The 20,586-nt window shown below is 42.0% G+C and overlaps 1 protein-coding gene across 11 annotated transcripts in view; it reads left to right on the top strand.

Annotated features, from left to right (window-relative positions):
* kcnma1a (potassium large conductance calcium-activated channel, subfamily M, alpha member 1a) overlaps nucleotides 1-20,586 on the top strand; it is a 263,823-nt gene that overhangs the window by 188,092 nt on the left and 55,145 nt on the right. For all 11 annotated transcript variants that reach the window (XM_083775288.1, XM_083775287.1, XM_083775296.1 and 8 more), the window contains exons 10-18: nucleotides 5,367-5,477; nucleotides 6,633-6,738; nucleotides 7,358-7,440; nucleotides 8,007-8,076; nucleotides 9,394-9,549; nucleotides 10,710-10,819; nucleotides 11,349-11,417; nucleotides 17,556-17,642; nucleotides 18,145-18,221. In XM_083775288.1, coding sequence (XP_083631414.1) covers nucleotides 5,367-5,477; nucleotides 6,633-6,738; nucleotides 7,358-7,440; nucleotides 8,007-8,076; nucleotides 9,394-9,549; nucleotides 10,710-10,819; nucleotides 11,349-11,417; nucleotides 17,556-17,642; nucleotides 18,145-18,221 — 869 coding nt within the window. The remainder of the gene's footprint in view (nucleotides 1-5,366; nucleotides 5,478-6,632; nucleotides 6,739-7,357; nucleotides 7,441-8,006; nucleotides 8,077-9,393; nucleotides 9,550-10,709; nucleotides 10,820-11,348; nucleotides 11,418-17,555; nucleotides 17,643-18,144; nucleotides 18,222-20,586) is intronic.

Raw genomic sequence — 20,586 nt, 5'->3', positions numbered from 1 at the left:
TCACGACAAAAAAACGTATCTTGTATCTTATACAGGCATCAATACAACACATGAACAGTACGATAATTTGCAGTTTGGTTAATCCGCGTCGATAACTTAAAAATGGGAAGTAACAGCTGTAGTTGTTGTTTGGTGTGTGTGTGTGTGTGTGTGTGTGTGTGTGTGTGTGTGTGTGTGTGTGTGTGTGTGTGTGTGTGTGTGTGTGTGTGTGTGTGTGTGTGTGTGTGTGTGTGTGTGTGTGTGTGTGTGTGTGTGTGTGTGTGTGTGTGTGTGTGTGTGTGTGTGTGTGTGTGTGTGTTAAGGCTGTACCCTAGCCCTGTTTTTAGGACTCGAACATTTGCAGGAATTTCCGAGCGAACATCCGAACCATTTGGTTAATTGGTTCTAATTAATTAATTTCTCAGAGTGCTTTTAACCAGGCTGCAATTCATAAATAGATCCTCCGGGGCGACGTTGCATAGACTATATCAGTGAAATAATGGTTAAGTTCATCAGGGGTTGGTGAGGGTTGCTACCGGGTTGGCCGACCGGGAAGGTGTGCATTTTGAGTGTGGATACAACCGTCTTCACTTTTAATACACTATAATGAGATGAGATATCCGTCTTGAACATGATCAGAGCGCAGCGCGTCTCCCCCTCTCTCTCTCTCCCAACACACACGCGTGCGCCGTGCGGGCACACACACACATACACACACACACACACACACACACACACACAAAGCGTCTAGTGGTTCTGACATGTGCTCCGCTGCTGCCAGCGGCCGTGTGTGCGTCCTCGCAAACAGCGAAAATAGCCGATCTGCATGAGGAATAGGCTAGCAGCACTCTCGTCGGGAGGGGGGCAGCACAAATATCCTACGAGTAGGGCAACCAAATGGTCAGCAAATACGTCCCTGATGCGAGCTCATCATTCCATAAAAATGAGCCAGAGCCATAGTTGAATGAGTTGCTGGCAGGCAGCTAAAACTAGAGTGTAGCTTGCCTTGCTCGTTAGCTTTCTCTCTTTCATTAATGTGTGTGTCACTGTGTTTGTCTCTTCTGCAGGACTTTCAAATGATTGTAAACACAACATGAACATATGCATATCGCATATGCATATCGCATTCTCGCCGAGATATATTTCTGAGTAAAAAAAAATAATTATAATAATAAAACATTATAATAATAATAAATAAATAAAACGAATGGTTCAAGGCCATAAATTAAGATTCGAGTGGCAACCTTAACGAGCGAACATTCGAACCCTGAGTGTGTGTGTGTGTGTGTGTGTGTGTGTGTGTGTGTGTGTGTGTGTGTGTGTGTGTGTGTGTGTGTGTGTGTGTGTGTGTGTGTGTGTGTGTGTGTGTGCGCGCGTTTTTCTAACCTTCTTTGTGTATGTAGTTATTTCACTGCATGCGTGTTGTTTGTGTGGGTGTGCGTGCGTGCGTGTGTGTGTGCACGGCCTGTACTGTATACGCATTTTGATGGGTTTTTCTGTAAACCCTTTTCTTGTTTTCCGTGAGCTTGTGAGTACTACTTTCTATTTACTTTAACTTGTTGGATGTTGAGGATAACTAACTGTTACCCTGGTGGTTTTCAGGTATCAATAATTGTATGAATTAATGAATGGTTGAATTTTTTACTGTGCCATTATTCTGTGATTATTGTTGTGAATTTTGATGCTGTGGTCGACTCGTCAGGCAGAAACATATGTCCAAAAGTGTTCGTTTTCAGCATATGAGGGGAAAATGTTAGTTAAAAACAATTAATATTTAGTGACCACTTTCACTTGAAATGTCATACTGTATATAGGGAATGAATTTACGGGAGGGAAAAACCAATGAAATATGAATATACTGCAAGGTTTCTGCCTGACAGCAACGATTTGGAAGATGGCACCACATTTGAGCTGATGCCACTCTTGGTCGTGTAGAACAGTGGTTCTCAAACTGTGGGTTTGAATACAATTCAAACATTGGCCAAATGTTAAATATTACCTAAGAAAGAGGCACAACGTTTCACAATATTTCAACTAAATGTAATGCCTCAACTCCTACTATTCCAAGTGCTTGTCAGGGTGGGGAGGACCCGATTTTAAATAGGATTATTTTTGTCCTATTTTTGTCCTGGCCTGACAAATTTCAGAACCACTGGTGTAGAAAGATAATTTAATCAGAAGCTCCTGGATGAGTTGGAACAACGTGAGCTAACTGAAGGAGACAACGCTCTTTAATAGCTCCTCTTTAGCCCTACAGAGAGAGGATAAATTGGGGGATTATACAAACACTTTCACTAATAATGAGGAGGAGACATTATGAGTAGCATCGTTTCATTCCCAGGGCATTCAGAACTAGGCCAGATCACAGCCCATATGGGGGTGATCTTTACGTCATTTCCAGGACGTCTTCACCAGCTTATTCTGGGCCTGATCTGACTAGTTATGATATGACTTAACTGGCCTCGATCGGACTCTCTCTGATTAATCCAGGGACGTCCGTCTTAATGGGCAGGATTTATGTTGGTTGAAATCAGGTGATATTATGGGCCAGATCTGACTAGTCGTGGTTTGACTTGATCTGGCCCCAATCGAGACGTCACTAATTCGTCCAGGTCCTGACCGTGCTTGCTGGGTTCTGCCGATGATGAACCAATACTGTGTGTGTGTGTGTGGGGGGGGGGGGGGGGGGGGGATTGCAGTATGTTTGTAAGACTCATACAAATGTTTCGAACCCAAAGAATCCACATCCCTATTCCCACACGGATCTCCTTGGGTGGAGGAGGAGGGTGGATGGATCTCTTTGGGTGGAGGAGGAGGGTGGGTGGCATTGGACTGTGGCAGTAGGAAAAACACCACAGCTCATCAGCCTCATGAGGCCAAACCACACAGGCCTTCTCTCATCTCTGGTCATGCAGTCCGTGGTGGATAGTACATTTTGTTGCTGTTGGGCAGAAACCTCCTATCTCCATATTTATTTATTTTTCCCTGTAAATTCATGCCCTATTTGATCAAGGTAGCACAGATCCACAAGTGACTCGCTTTGAGCAAGTACTTGCTGTTGTCACTGCTACAAGTATCTATGCTTTGACTAAAATACTGGGCTGTGGGCTCGATTGATTCAAATTGAGTCAAATCATTATGATTTAAATTAAAAAATAGCAAACAAAATTGCAGTTTTGAGTGTGGCGTTAAATTAATCTTCCAAAAAAAACACAAAAAGTTAGAATATGGAGATAAGAGGTTTCTGCCCTTCTTTGTCCACCACTGCATGCGATCATCACAGCCGCTCAAGTCGTTAGATTCACATCTAACGACATGCTCTTCACATCTGTGAAGAGCATTAAACCAAGTGGCCCTGCTCTGCCCGCAGCATGCCACCTCCCCGAGTCCACTCCAGGCCAGCTAGCTGGGCCGGCGGTCCCATTCCGCCTGGCAACAGGACAGGAGAATGCACGGTCGGTGGCTTGGAGCAGGGCTACAGTGAAGGTTCTCATCGGCTTCTCCATATAAAGACTGACGTTTCCTCAACTCAATAACGTGCTATATAAAAACTTCAGACGTTCAGTTGGAAGCTAATGCATTGGCTCTGTCCCGCGGCCTTACCACCAGTGCATGAGAACATGTTCTTGGATCAGGAGATATCTGTTCGAGCGGATCTAGCAGCTCCAGGTCTTGAACAATGATCGGAGATGACCATGCAGATTACGTGTAAAAAAAAAAAGTAACTTAATAACACGAACCGCTCCCTCCAAACCCAGGGACTCAAAACTGGAGTGGCTTAATTATCTCCTGGCACATCCTGTTAAGTGTGGGGGGGATGATGAAGCCATTGTCATTACACAGATTTTCTTACAGGTCTCCGCAGGGTAATTAGGGTGTCCGCTTCGCTGTCCACACTAATCCCAGTCAATGTAGAGTAGACTAGCTGGGCTCCACTGAGTGGATTTGGATTTCTCGTTTCGGGGGGTTTGGCACACAGGGGGCTTGGTGACATTTCGGTTTCACTTTGGGGAGGGGTGGTTCTGCTTTATACCACAGTGCAAATGAAGCGGATAAAGTGTCGTAAATGCCTTGGATTAGTGTGATTAAGTGACATATCAGGCAATGGAGTGAATGATATCGGCTAAATTCTAGGATTATTATCTGGGAGTCCCCCCCGCCCCTCTCTCCCCTTAATGTGTTCGCCAGCTCTTGTTAAATCATACAACTTGAAATGCACATGGCTTCTAGAGTTCTGGGACATTAGGAAGCTCACGTTTGCGAGAAGCCCCGCAAAGTTTGCCAGCCCAGTTTCCATTGTTAAGACATTTCGATTATCGTCTCTGTCGGGTGGAAAGCTATTATCTCCAAAACTGTTACTTTTCAGAATTAAAAAAGCTCGAAAGAGTTCGAAACGCGTCACTTTTGTGAGACGCTGTAGTACAATCAATTACGGTGTTAATTTACAAAAAAGTTAAAAACAAAAAACTTAAAAAATATGGAGATAGGAGGTCTCTGCCCGACAGTGCGATGACATCGTTTAACCGTGACAGCCTTTGGTCTGTGCCGCATTTTAACAGACAACAACGATTATGACTGTGGAAAAGGCTCCTCATCATCATCATCATCACAAGAGTTTAAATGTAAACACGAAGCCCTCCTTAATCCCTACGTCCTAGAAGTGCACACAGGGGACACACAGGGACGCAACCTTTAAGCTCCAACCTCTGTCCAAATCGAACCGCCCGTTCTCTCTCTTTCTCTCCCCCTTCCCGCTGTAATCAGCCCTGTGTGGCTGCCCACCCCCCCGATCCCCATTTGTAACACACTGCTGCATCTCTGCCAGGGAGCCGTCAAATGGTCTGAGGTCCTATTTACAATTTATGTCGACCGCAGGGCGCTCCAAATCACTTTGGAAGCTTTTAGTAACGTCCTGTACGGAACGGCTACGAGCATATTGATGTGCATGTCTTTGTCAACATCCATTGGGCTCACGAAAGCCGAGCGGTTTTGGCCGAGGGGACAGCTTTTTATATTGAGAACGGATGACAATCCCCCCCCACCACTTGCGGTCCTGTCTGATTATATCTTTAGGTTTTCTAAAGTGGTTCAGGGTTGAGTGTTTGATTGCACTTGTCGTGCAGAATTTAACCACTTTCATTTCATAGGACGGGGAAAGTATTCACTTTTATGAAGAAAAGAAGAAGAAAAAAGTCAAAAAAATATATTACTCAGTTTTGTGTTTGCTTTGAAAGGCCGTTTTCTTGACATGTAAATAGATGTTTCACTCTGTATCGAGAGTAGGACTTTAGAGTGCTTTTTGGTATGACTGATTTTCAGTGGGAGGCATGCCAGTGTCTGCAGTGATTTATGCTGCCCGCTCAAGTTGATTCCTTCCCCTCTTCCAGGCACATTGTGGTCTGTGGTCATATTACCCTGGAAAGTGTCTCCAACTTCCTCAAAGACTTCCTACACAAGGACAGGGATGATGTCAATGTAGAAATTGTATTTCTCCATAAGTAAGTTCACTTTTATTTTTCTTCTTTCTTGCGCCACGGCGTATAGGCTAGCGATGATCTTTACCACATGAGCGCTGGCGTCCCTATTGTGGGAATGCCTGAATGGGGCAAAAGATAAAAACATTGGTGAATCTTTTTACCAAAAATAGGTGAATATTTATTTATAATAAGATTTGGCAAAAGTGCGGTGAACCTTCTGCTACAATTACAGATCTACAAGTAGCAGATCTACTTCGCTTCATGCCGTATTTCGAGCTTGCAGATCTGCTACTTTCGATGCTGTGCGATGCTGTGATCAAACTTGGGCGTTACATTACGAAAAAGACACACACAGTTACAATATGGTGAACGATCGCCTAGTATGACCTGCCCAGAATATGGATGCTCAGGTTGACGGGTTCATGTGGTTAATTCAAGACACGGAGAACAAACTCTATCACAGCGGGTCCCGTCCCAGCCTTTTCTGGACCAAAGGGCTCCCACTTAGAAAATCTCAAAAGTGTCCGGCCGCCGTCCGACTCATCTGACCGTGTTAAGTGGTCAGACGGGTGTGTCCACGTGCAATCTCAGAGTATGTTTATTCTAATGATCAATTAGCCTCGATACCCAGGCTTTCATTTCGTCTGCGCGAAAGATGAAAGCCTGGAAAAAGCCGTGGGCTGAACCAGTCTAAAAGTGGGAGTCAACCCTTCCGGGTGGGCGTCGCTCTAAATGATGTGACGTAGCGCTGCACTAGGGGGGAGAGGAGGGGCCGGGGGTGACGGACAGATCGATGAGATCCAATCAGGGTGCGCGCATTTCTGAGGCGCGACCCTCCCATCTAGGCCAGAAATGTCTCTGCTTAGGTCAGGCTAATGATCAATCAATCAATACGGTGTTCCGGGTTTGATCAATGGAACTAACTTAGTACTTTAGCTTAAGCCTACTTATCAATGAAAACTTTTCTTATGGTTTTAAATTATGCTATATTGTGATTAAAAACCTTTTGTCAATAATGTGGGGGGGACCCAATTGCAAGATCCTCACAACCCACCAGTGGGCGCTCAAAGATTGTAAATCGCTACTCTTGTAACATTATCAGGCAACTGCTAACTCTTTATATCTCTCTCTCTCTCTCTCTCTCTCTCTCTCTCTCTCTCTCTCACACTCACTCAGTATTTCCCCTAATCTTGAGCTGGAAGCCTTATTCAAACGTCACTTCACCCAGGTGGAGTTCTACCAGGGATCTGTTCTCAACCCTCATGATCTGGCCCGAGTGAAGGTACCGTCCCCTCACCTCACTCCCTCATCATCTCACTGGGAATGACTGTTTACATTTCAATGTAGGCCTTTTAGTAGACGCTGTGTATCCACTCTCCATAGAGACAGTGAGTCAAGGTGAACACATACTGTACATAGAATGCAGAGGGACAGTGCAGTGACTCACTAATCTAGGATCATTTCCAAAAAGCTCGTATCTGTCCAGATCTCAAAATGAGAAATTTGATGATGTCGTCGTCGTATCGTCACGCATTGTGAGCTTGCAGATCGGCTACATTTAATCACGTGTCACCGACTCTTGTTGTATGATGAACTTGGACTTTGAAGGGGTTGCAGAACCACTGCCAACAGACACATATGCTATCAATTTCACCACAATGCATTGACCTGTACATGTGATAACTGTACATTTGATGTGGTGCACTTCTATGTGTATAGTGTATGTCATTCCACTCTGGCTGGCTGAGTGTCTATATATATATATATATATATATATATATATATATATATACACATACACATACACATACACATACACATACATACACACGCATACGGCATGTGCGTGTATTAAGTGAGTGGTGATATAATGTTTGCACCTGTTCCCCTTGCACATGCAGATTGAGAATGCAGATGCGATTTTAATACTGGCCAATAAATATTGTGCGGACCCCGACTCAGAGGACGCGGCCAACATCATGAGGTACTGTGTGTCAGTGTTCATTTTGACAGCAAAGTTATATTTTGTTTAGTCATAGTCTTTAGAATACAATTTCATATAGTTTTAGTCATATTTTAGTCCTCTTGAAAAGTTTTAGTTGACTATAACAGTAAAAGACGCCTAAGGGCGAGAAGCGATATGTGGAGCGTATCTTGAGTGTAAAAGGTGTGATGAGGTCAGATCGAGATATAGAATGTCTGAATTTATCTTGAAATTGTCCGTCATGCATTGGACCTCTGTACTTGGACTGTGTCACAATGTGACACGTTGTAAGCTTGTAGATCTGCATTTTTTTGGCTAATGTTCCCCCCCAGAATATGGATGCTGGGGTGCAAGTCGTTAGCAAAAGTGGCATTTTAAGATTTTTAAGTATATTAATTATCGTGATAATATAGTTCATCGCAATTATTTTGGCCACAATAATCGTAACATGACATTTTCATGTCATTCCGTTCGATCCCTACTCTGTAATTAAAGACGATTTATGAGTTATCTGACTTCTTTGGCCTACTTTCTCATGTGTTTGTTTGTTTTTTCTCACTGTTTAGGGTCATCTCCATCAAAAACTATAATCCAAAGGTCAGAATCATCACGCAGATGCTACAATATCACAACAAGGTAACACAGACCAGATCTGAATGTTTGACAACAAAATGTCTATGGACGTTTTCACAATGCAAAATAATGTGTCCAGAACATGTCTGGTTTGTCAACCTGTGGATATTTAGAACAAAATCAATATTTCTAATAGTCAATAAAAATATTAAGTGTCTTGTTCTTCCAGAAATAAGGTTAATCAATAATACAAATAGACAAAAATGTCATCTCTGGTTTACTTCCCATATCTGCGTGTAGTAGGTGGCTGCCTTTTTAGTTTGTACTCTAAACTAGTATTTCCAGTGGAAGACTGAACGTGAACACAGCTTCTGAACAGTAGTCCCATGGTCACTGAACTACAGATTAGACCCAATCGCCACAAGCCAAGATTGTCTTCCCAAGATTTATTCATACTAAATTTCAAATCAGGATGAAATCAATTTTACTACTGTAGTATCTACTGTACCTTTCTCTGTCCCAGTAACACACTTTCGCGGGATAGCACCAGTAAACATTCGTTCTTAGAGATTTGCTGTCAGTCTCCTGCGCCCAGTTAGGAGACCATTTTGTATGATCTGTTTACCTTTTCGCCATTATATCAAACATATAGTAATTTATTTATTTATTTTTGGATATTTTTGGGGGGCTTTGAGGGAGATGGGGTGGGGGGGGGGATGACATGCAGCAAAGGTCGTCGGGGATTACCAGCCTAGCTGCCCGGACCACTAGCCTGGTTGTAATGACTTCTCTCTGCCGGGAGAGAGAGAGAGAGAGAGAGAGAGAGAGAGACACACCACGGACACATTTAATACTGTACATTTTGACCAGTATGACAGTATTTTCATATTGTATTGTGAGAATTAATGTTCTATTTGCTTGTTTTCTGTTATATTTTTTTATTTATTTAATTTAGTTTGGTTCTTTTGTTGAACTTCATGCTTTGGCAATACTGTAGCTAGTACATTCATGCCAATAAAGCTAATTCAATTGAATTGAATTGAGAGAGAGAGAACGAACATTATGCTTGTGGTTGTAGTTTTAAATGTTTAAATGTGTCCAGATAGCACGGTGTCGAACACCCACCTCGCTGCCTTTGCTTCCCTGGCTCTCTAGTCTCTGCTGTTTTTTTCCCCTGCTTTGGCTATTCCAAAATAGCCGGTGCTATTTTCCAAATTGTTGTTCCATTATTATTAATAAACACAGGGACCTAATGGTATTTTCAGCTGGGGGTCCGCGACCTAAAACGCTATCTGTTTGTACAATGCATTTTGACAAATAGAAAACCTTAGCAAAAAATGTCATCATGTCATGTGGCGTTGTGTGTTCCGTGCTCCGCAGGCCCATCTGTTGAACATTCCGAGCTGGAACTGGAGGGAGGGCGATGATGCTATCTGCCTGGCCGAGCTGAAGGCGGGTTTCATCGCCCAGAGCTGCCTGGCCCAGGGCCTGTCCACCATGCTGGCCAACCTCTTCTCCATGCGCTCCTTCATCGAGGTAATGGCTGTGACCTCTCCTCTAGTCCTACCTTTCAACACAGCCGAGGCAACACAGCGGAAACCACGGAGCAAAATGAATACTGGCACTATGTTTCTGTCAGTGGAGTGATTTATTAAGTTGTCGCTGCCTCTCCTGCAGCTATATTCATCACTTGCAGCGGCCGTCGGTAAAAAGTAGATTTACTTGAGTGCTGTACTTGAGTAACATTTTTATTTTTTATTTTTTTTTGTACAAACGAATGAACTCGAAATGAAAACGTCAAAATTAAATGCAAATAAAAATGAATAAAGTGCAGACCTATAGTAACCTTGTCTCATACTTCTATTCATCCAGTAGGTCTTTTGCTGTCACATGGAATAGTTTAATCGGAGGGAATAAATTCTGTGGGAAATGTTGCCGTTGGTCCAGAAAAAACTAAAAAACTAAAAGGAGAGGTGTGTGAGTGTTTTGGGGGTTTGAATGCCACATCGTATTTCACTCTGGCATCTCATATGGAAGCTGTTCAGTGTTTCTGGTACTGAATGCTGAAGAGGTGCTTGCTCTCTATCAAAGAACTGTTCTCATGTCATAAAGATGATGGATAAGTTTATAACGACCTGATGTGGTGCGATGCAACATCTGCTGGCCACGTTGGGTTCTCTGCCCGGACACGGAACGGAGCAGCAATTGAGCCACTGAATGAGAGGCCGTTTTAGAAGGTTCCTTGAACGTATATATTTATACAGATATTTGTGTTCTGTGTGGATGTACTCATTACACAAACCTTGAATTAATTTGATTTTTTTTGCAAGAGAGAGCCGATGGCGTCGTTTACGGCCGCTTCGTCTTGTGCTCCTCTCGTTGCATTGTCTGAAGGAAGCCGAACAAAACATATCTTTGCTGTCGGGCAGAAACCTCCTATCTCCATATCTTTTTGTTTGTTTTTTGTGAATTTGAATTCTAAAAAGTACGTGTTTCTGACATAATGAGGTTTCCACCTGACAGAGGCGATATGTTTGTATTCTTATACATGTGCACAAGACACAATGTTGAACCTTGAAATAAATGCTGCCATTGTGTAAGGAAGTTAAGATCAATACACATCAATATGTCTTTAAAACGGTACTGTGTGCTATTCTTTATACCTCTGACATGGCCGCTCTCTTGCTCTCCGTCAGATTGAAGAGGACACATGGCAGAAGTATTACCTGGAAGGAGTAGCTAATGAAATGTACACCGAGTATTTGTCCACTGCCTTTGTGGGCCTCACCTTCCCCACTATTTGTGAGTAAGTATCACTTCCCTCTGCCCAAGCAGCAAGTAACAAAGAAACTCACAATTCAGGTCTTTTTTATTCATTTTTTGTCGAAGATTATTTGGTGTAGACGGAAATAAAATAAGGCATACGTGGTTAGGGGTTTGGGTTTCACGACTACAGATTTATTTTTTGTTAAGTTTGGCCTAATAATCGACTAGTTTATGGTTACCATATCATGTAATAATAAATAGGCAGAGAGAGAGAGAGCAAGAGTAGTTTTGGTAACAGTGAATACTTCCATAAAAATGATTGTCAAGCCTGTTTAGCTGAGCCTCACCTGCTGCTGCTGTTCTCTGCAATTTTTGTTTATCCTACTGTACTGATGAATGGTTAATATGAATGATAACCTCGACTAGTTGACTAGTAGGTCGACTTTATACGAGTCGACTAGTTATAAAGTCTAGTTGGCGAAACCTCTAGTATAGCCTACACATGTATGGTCTACTACACTACAGTTATGTCCATGCTGTCTCTACATATACTGTGTGTGTCTTTGCAGGCTATGCTACGTCAAGTTGAAACTGTTGCTTATCGCCATTGAATACAAGTCAGAAACCATGGAGAGCAGGTTTGTACTGTGTGTGTGTGTGTGTGTGTGTGTGTGTGTGTGTGTGTGTGTCTTAAAAAACTAATTAATTTAATTTTAATTTAGCTGCCAAAGCCCACCTATGAACACTAATGTGCATTGAAAATCTATCAAAATGTCCCATTTGAAGACTCCATCTGCTACAGTACGTTGAAAATGATAGCACCTATCGTTCGCTATATGGCGGCGGCGGTGGCTCAGGGGTAGAGTTGCCGGATGGTAACACCAAGGTCACCAGTTCGAACCTGGGCTCCCCCAGAGTTGGTGTCGAAGTGTCCTTGAGCAAGACTCTGAACCCCTAATTGCTCCTGATGTGCTGGTTGGTGCCTTGGTTTCCGCCGCCATTGGTGCATACATGTGTGTGTGTGAATGGGTGAATGTAATGTAAAGCGCCTTGGATAAAGGCGCTATATAAATATACCCTTATATTTGTTGACCCTCTGACAGGAATCAGGATAAACACCATCCCTGAACAATGAACACTTAATTTATCAACTTGTATATTCATGTCAAGTGTTTCTTTAGACTTCTTCTAGACTCACCTGTAGCTGTGCCCCTGTTCAGTTTTGTTTTCTAACCACCAATTTAAAAATCAACGACGTAACAACGATAACATCAAACACTGTTTTTCAGTAGCCTCAATTTGCCAAATCCCCACCCTTGCTTACTAAATTAACCTTAATCTTCCCAAATCTTACTTTACAGACCTACAAACTCAAAAACAGTTGGGAGCTTTTTAGTCTGCTATTCCCATAATTCTCAAGTTGCATTCATTCTCACTCTCAACTTTTTTGTTTTACCTAGTCTCTACTCTCTAGTTAACTGTTTTCACTTTTTCCTTTTACCATGATTACTGTAAAGTTTAGAGCAGCAGTCCGGTGCAACACTACATATAGGCCTGTTTATCTGTTACCTGTTTATCTGTTTATACTCCTATAATTTATACTCCTATAATCCTGTAGAAATTATCACTGTTTTTATGCTTTCGCTGCTATCAAGGATGTTGTTGCTTGCATCTGGAAATTGTATGCATGCATTTTTTATATATATATTTTGATACAGTGTTATAATATGGCCTCAGCTGCCTGACTCAGTGACATAACATTTATCTGCATAAGCATGTTGATATGTTGATAGTTCAAATCAAATAAAATCTAACTTTATTTCTAGAGCACATTTACAAAGACCAGAAGGTCAACCAAAGTGCTGTACACGATCATGAGGCAAACATACAATAACACAAGACACTAGTTGATACAGTATGATTTTGTATGTTCTTTCCCTCTATGGAAGATTGTGCCAGTATTCTGAGTGCCATTTGATTTAATCGCCCTCTTGTCCAGGGCTGCCAACATTGGACTGTGCTTTTTTCGGTTGGGGAGTTGTCCCCCCCACCCCACCCAAATCTGAGGGTCGTCCCCCAGAAACTATTTAACAGAGTAGATGCAATTTCCTGTGTTCTGGTGAATTTTTTGAGTTTGACACTTTTGTCAGGCTTGCTTTACTAGCATTGGAAAATGATGGGTACAGTTTCAGCCATTAAAACACAAAACAAAGGCCTACAGAAGCTGATATGATGACTGAAGCAATGTAAGACCCATCTTTAATAATAACCATTCATTAATATTTAATTGAACATCCCTGTATAATTGCATGCACTGCCCAGAGGGGGTCCATGGGGGTCCTCCCCCAGAAACCTACAGTAAGTTCCTGTGTTCTGGTGAATTTTGGGACTCTGATACCAAATCCAGGAGAAATGACAATGCAGGAGTCCTGCAGGATCCAGGAGTGTTGGCGAATCATCTTCATCCTCTGACAAGATCAGGGCTGATGTTGTCAGAGGATGAAGATTATTTGAAATGGAGTAATTTTGCAAAGATTGTGTAAATTCAAGGATCCAGAGGATCGACATTATACTAATTTGCATATCTTTAGTCAACCACCACACAAACAGTACTGCCCTATCTACTGTAACTACCATAGCAGTCATACAAAGTTGAATATATATTCTCATTTTTTCCTTTTTATGTTCATATAACAACTGTTTGATTTGCGATTCTTTCCCCTTGCAGAAGAAGCCGAAAGCGGTATGCCCTCTCTCTACCTTATCTCACTTCCAAAGTTCCACCCAATCGCCATCACTTTAAAAGCCTCTAGCTTGATTTATACTGAGTTACGTGCCCTGTCTCGCGTGCCAAAAAAACTGCCGGGTCCACATCCACAAGCTCAAAACACGCTGCATGGCGATGTGCTGAGCTTTGTAGATAGTCTACTTCCGTCCGGTGCACAAACTCTGTATAAATCAGGCCTCTGACTTTGGGGGGTTTCCCCCAAGGACCTTTTTCTTTCTCCTCCGACCGCTATCTCCAAACGGGTCTTTTTTTCTAATTATTTTTTTCTCTTCATGGTGTCCCTTGTGCCTAATGCACTAACTTCTTTGCAGGAAGAGAGAGGATAGTTTAAATTGGATTATGTTTGTCGTGTTGGTGTGCTGTTTTCTCTGTCTTTGCTGTTGTCGGTGTAACAAGGTCACACATTCACCCTCCTCCGCCATACCTACCTACCATACCTATACCTCCTTTATCCAATGTCTCTGTCTTTTTTTGTCCCGTTACCAGTCCTTCTCTCACTTATTACTCTCACTTTCACATTTTCCACAGTGTTGCTCAGTTTGTTTACCCTCCAACATCAGCTTTGTCCAGCTTAATGACCTTACTGTGCACGCTTTTTTCTGTCCCAATCATAGCAGTATACGTCATGATAGGGCGCGACGACAAGACATCAAATAGTAGATCAGCTGTTTTTGTATGGAAACACTCCACAACAAAGTATAATACAGGTCCTATTGGTCTAATTAATATAAAACAAACCTCATATCTCTGTATTTTTACATTTTGTGTTTATTCATATTTGTAAATGAACGCCCTACTTTATCATATTACAGTGTCACAAAAAAGCATCAAAAGTAGCAGATCCACAAGCTCGAAACTAAGCGATTGAAAATGAATAAGCTTAATTATTGTTCGACAGTCACATTCCATCGTATCCTTTCATTGCATCACATCTTCCGTGTGTACGTCTCTGAGTAGATGTTTTTATTAAGTGTCACATCTGTCAGTTTGGTGTTTTGGGGAAACAGTCGAACTGCACAGAAGTTACTGCGAACGTCTGCATCTACGTACACACACACACACACACACACACACACACACACACACACACACACACACACACACACACACACACACGTGTCTATCTACAGTATCTGTCTGTCCCTCTATATCTGTAATGTTCTGCAGTGGCTATGCCTTTCTGTTTGACCGCTGTTTGTTCTCACAACTGTCTGTCTGGTACAACTGCATGCAGCGGTGGACAAAAGTACTCAAACCCCACCAGTACTTATGAGTCAAGATATTATGTATTCATCTAAACGTGAAAGTGGCTCAAAATTTGTACTTGAGTTAAAAGTACTGGAGCATACTTGCTTAAAAATATATATATAATAAAAATGAAAAGTACTAAAAAATTACAAATTACAAAGTGCATTTTCTCTTAAGTAATATGAAGGCACTGCTAATAATAATAGTGAAAATGGCAGCTCACAAAGGCCTCGACCCGTTTTCAGCTTGTAGAGCTGCTATGTTCACTGTTCGAAAGAGCCAATAAACAGTTAATTCGTAATTTTTTTTTTTTTTTTTTTTAAGATATTTTTTTGCGGCTTACGCCTTTATTGATTTTTTAAGGGATAGAAAGTAGGCTGACAGGAAACGGGAGAGAGATGGGGGGATGACATGCGGTAAAGGCCGTGTCGGGTCCGGGAGTCGAACCCGCGGCACACCGCGACTGGATCACCAGTCCGGTGCCCAGACCGTTACGCTACGGCCTGGGCCCGTAATTCTTAAATCATAAATTCCCCCTCCCTAGAAATGTAGTGTATGGCTTCAAAGGTAGTGGAGTGAAAGTCAAGTATCAAAAAGCTGAGGTCACGCTGAAACAACAGAGCTTCTTAATACGGCACAGTTGAGAAGCTGGTGTCAGTGAGGTCAGATGTAGAGTTGCTGAACGGCTCCATATATGCAGATCTAGTATTTCAAACCATGTATGGGTGATCTTCAAATATCGAGGTGATGATAGTCAGCTCCACATATGGAGATCCATGTGTTGTACCAACTTGGTTCATTTGCATATGGAGACAGCCATAAATGGAGTGTGTCATGAGGCGTAATGTGTCACAAGGCGTGACCATATATGCAGGTTTTCATAGTAAAAAAAAATCAATCAATCACCACTTGAACCCCAGTATCCATACTCTGGGACTGTTTTTGTTTTTTGTAGATGAGATTTGGTGTAGACTCTTATAAGTAAGACTACAGGGGTTTACGTAGTTACTGTTCACCGCTGACTGCCTGCGATGACACTTATTTTTCTCTTTGATGCTTGCCTTGTTGCTCACAATATGAGGTTTTTGACTGCGAGCGTGTGTGTGTGTGTGTGAGCGAGGGAGTGCGTGCGTGCGTGTGAGCGTGCGTGAGTGCGCACCTGTATATGTGTATGTGTGTTTCTTGTCTAATCTTTGTCTCAATCTAATTAATGGGGAATGATACAGCCAGTCCCTTTAAGTTAATTTAAATTAAATGGAGAAATTAAATAAATCTTTCATCCACTGTATATTGAGAGAGTGATTAAATCCAGCCTAATATACTTGCTGGAAGATCTTTACTGTTTCGTTGGAATATAATAGAGGTTATGCACGTGACATCACCATCGTACCCGGAAGTTATGCAGGAATGCCCACTGAGTGGCAAAAAACTACTTTCTGGCTTTGGTAGCCCATACATCCAAACAGAAAAGTCCTATCTGATTGCATTAAACGATGTTAAACCCACTCTGCCACTCAGTTTGCCACTCGATTTGCCACTCACTGTATGCATGCGCATACCCTGTATAATGTGTAAACTGTAGGCATTTGCAAACCAGAGTAGAGCAATGCCCTGTTCCTATCGTCTGTCGGGTGCAAAAGTGTTACTTTCTGGATTCAAATTCAATATTAGCCAAAAGTAACATATCTACAAGCTCAAAAGCGTGTGGATCTGCTACTTTGTGTGCCATTGTAGTATGATCCAATAGGGCACTAATTTACGAAACAACAACCGAATTTTAAATTATGGAGATTAGAGCCGACAGACATCAGAACTAGACCAGACCACGGGCTGTTCATTCCCTTGCATTCCCCTGTCAATACTAATTCAGGTAACAACATTAACACATTCTGCACTGCTAACGTCTATTAAGTGGCCAGTCTGGCCTCCACATTTCTGTTTGACTATAGAAGCCTGGATCTGAATGATGAGAATTAAGCACTCCCATGGCCAACTATTTTAATTCTATCTACCCCTGTCCTCCCCTATCGTCACCCTTCTATAAGAGAAGAATTACAATTGACCGACTGTCATGTCGTTCCAAAATCATGTCGTCCCAAAATCAAAGAGGAGCAGGTGTGTTTGTATGTACAGTGCAGTGTAGCCTCAGATGACATGACAAAGCATTACATTTGACAAATTTTGAGCTAATTATTTTCACTTGGTTGCATGCTGAAAATATCCGATCTACAAGTGCACAACCCGTCACAGCGCGACGTGTTGTGAGCTTGTATATCTTCTATTTTCAGAGTGCAACACCCGAGAGTAACCCAACATAAAATGTCTTTTAGTTCTACTTACTGGATCTGTTCTCCACTAGTCCCTTCCTAACATTTATTTGTTGACAAAATTGACAATAGCCTAGTTAGGCTTAGTTTTAGTCGTCATAGCTTTTTTTTTTTTCTTTTTTAAGGTAGTAGACGATAATTTTTCTTGATAGCTTCAGTCAGTTTATGGGTTTTTTTTGTCGTGTAATATGGGGTAGTTGGCGGGAAATATCAATGAATCAATATACCTGATGGGCTGGTCAATCATTTCTATAAAATCGCCAGTGCCATGTGTGATTCTATAAAGCCATTTTCTTTCTTCCAGAAGAAGTGTGTGTACCATTCCTCTTGATTAGCACGCCGTGGTGTTGTGTTGTTGCACTACTAGTGCCTTGCTCCGAGGTTCATGGGCTCATCTCTCTTCCACTCCACAGCATCCTCATCAACCCGGGAAACAACGTCAAGATGCAGGAGGGAACTCTGGGATTCTTTATCGCCAGTGACGCCAAAGAAGTAAAAAGGTAAAAAAATTAAAAACATTTGTGTTCTGGTGAATCAGCCTTTTTCGGGATCTACTTATTTTCTTACATACTTACTGGATCAAGGGCTCGCGGAGGCGCTCAAGGGCCCCCCCCCCCCATCTGACAGCTGACAGCGGTCAAATCTGTGGGCAGCACCGAGTGCCGCGCTATGAGCTTGTAGGTCTGCTATGTTTGACAAATTGTGAAAATGTGGCGCAAATATTTGATTATATATTATTTCAGAGCGAGCGTTCTAACTCAATTCTTTGCTTTTTTTTGGGGGGGGGGTCACTGGAACTACATATTTTCAGATGGGGGTCGGCAGCCAATTACATATATATTTGGGGTTCTTGACATGATAATGTTTGAAAACGACTGACAGAAACATACCGGTAGGTTTTTTTCAGAAAACTGTCAGGATTTAGAAGACATTTGTAGAATCGTCCTCAAATGGCTTAATGTGTAGCGGACACCTTTAAACATTCTACGCTGTCTCCTCCAGAGCATTTTTCTACTGCAAAGCTTGTCATGACGACATCACGGACCCCAAACGGATCAAAAAGTGTGGATGCAAACGATGTGAGTATCTTCACACTCCCATGCTTTCATACCCCCCCCCCCCCCCCCCCCAAGACCCCCCAATCCCGCACAAACACCCCCCCCCCCTCTCTCTCTCTGTGTCTTTCATTATACTTGAGGTTCTCTTAGGATGCAATTTGATACCTTATTGTGGTATAGAAGATTTAAAGGTGTACTGTATATAATTATTATTTCAGACATTGTTGCTGTCGGGCAGAACCCCCAGCCCCAAAATATACAAATGAAAAATTAAGAATGAATGTATGCTTTGGAAATTAGTGGGTCATAATGTTCGGTGCAATGTTGGGTACATTGACGTAAATATACCCTTGTTTATGCCCAAAATGCCACATAACCACAGGTTGAAATATTAGGCCTTAAATGTAATAAAAAAACAAAACAAAAAACAAAGAAAGATTATGTGTACTATTTATACAATAAATCTAAATAAAATTACTTTCACTAATGCTCTCAGGGTCATGTGGTCCTACATGACGTTTTATCGTGAATTTAATTTTTTTATTTTTTTAATAACTTCCATTATTGCAATGGAAGATTGTCCTACTGTAATGTTCTCTTCTGTAATAAGTTCTGTTCTATTTTCTATTATTATTATTATTATTATTATTATTATTATTATTATTAAATATGTGTGTATGTTTCTTTATAATCATTGACACACTTTTGATGTATTTCCTCCCCTCTGCTGCCCTTGGAAAAACGCCCTCTTTATTTTAACTGCACACTGATAGTGATGTATTGTGAGTAAAAAAAAGAAAGAAAAAAGACAAAACGGGTTCCTATTAACCCAGAGTGCAGTGCAAGTGTTTTTTTTGTTCCTCTTCCTCCTCTTCAGCCACTAGTTTTATTAAACTGTATCTATGTTGCATGTTTTACCAGTGTAGCTTCTGCATCCCTCTCCCCTTGCCTCTCATCTCGAACACTTTGTTCTCAGAACCAGAACAAAAAAAATCCAAAAACACAGCAGAATACAAACTCGCATCCAGCCTTGAGCCCTTTCCCCCCTGTTCCATTATTGGCTCACACACAGTCAGCTGATGTTCTGTTCTGAGTTGTTGGATGTGACGAGAAAACTAGAGTGTGACTTAACCACTTCAACCCCATGTGTGGTTGGCTCTATGCTAGTTTCTTGTGGGGAATGCTTTTCTCTGAAAACAGCAGATCGACAAGATCACAATGCGACACGTTGTGAGCTTGTCAGACAGTTGGCTGACTTGTCGATCGGGCTATACCTTCGGCTGACTTTCCCCACAATTCGGGTGCCGGGGTTGAAGTGGTTAATGGGATGAAAAGCCTAGTACGTGCCCACAAAGACTTCCCTAACAGTTTGGTCATTATACAGTGGTGGACAGTTACTAAGTACATTCACTTGAGTCATTGCCCTTCAAGTGCATCTTTTGAGTATCATTATGTACAGTAGGCCTACTACTTGAGTGCATTTGTGGATACTTTTACTTTGTCACTTTTCACTGCACTACATTTCAAAGGCAAGGGGTTGTACTTTTGACTCTACAGCGCTTTCTATGAAAGGACAACGCACCATTAGGAATTAACCACAAAAAAGAAAAGCTGATCTACAAGATTCATTGTGCGATGCATTGTGACCTATATATACACAGTATATATATATATTTTTTTGTTTCTAGAAAATCTTTGAATTGTTAATTCAAAGATGTAGAATAATTAATGTAGAAGCATGCACTTTTAACTTGAGTACAAATTCGACTGGGCAACTTTCACTTGTAGTTGAGTAAGATCTGCACTTGGACTCAAGTAGTCTACGTACCTTGTCCAGCACTGGCCACTGAACCAATCTGATACTTTGGTATTGAAAACGCCTTACGGTATGTCTTATGTCATTAGCCCGTCCTGTTATCACACTCACTGGGGAAAGTAGAAGAGCAACTGTGGTGAAAATCTGAAAAGTCCAACTCAGATATTTATATTTTGCTAGCATTACTCATACATTTAGGGGGATCCAAGAAGAGAAATGGGGGGGGGGGGGGGGGGGGGGGGGGGGGGACCGCTGAGATTAAGATTTATCTGCTCCGTGTCAAAGGAGATTTTGCACGCTGCTGTATTTTCAGAGAACAGAAAGTGTTCTTGTGGGAAGGTCTCAAAAATGCTCTGTTATAATGAGCTAGATCGCCAAAACAGAATCAAAACAATCTGGTCCCCCCCCTAGACACACACACACACACACACACACACACACACACACACACACACACACACACACACGCACACATGCACACGCACACACATTCTGCCCTTTCACGGTGATCTCTCCGCCCCTCCTACAAAACACTCGGCCAGTTACAGTTTAGGTTCCAGAGATCATGAG

This window comes from Protomyctophum parallelum (genome assembly GCF_964188405.1).
Source record: "Protomyctophum parallelum genome assembly, chromosome: 10".
NCBI classification, from domain to species: domain Eukaryota; kingdom Metazoa; phylum Chordata; class Actinopteri; order Myctophiformes; family Myctophidae; genus Protomyctophum; species Protomyctophum parallelum.
The sequence above is the reverse complement of the archived record's forward strand: the minus strand, read 5'-3'. Positions and strand labels throughout refer to the sequence as shown.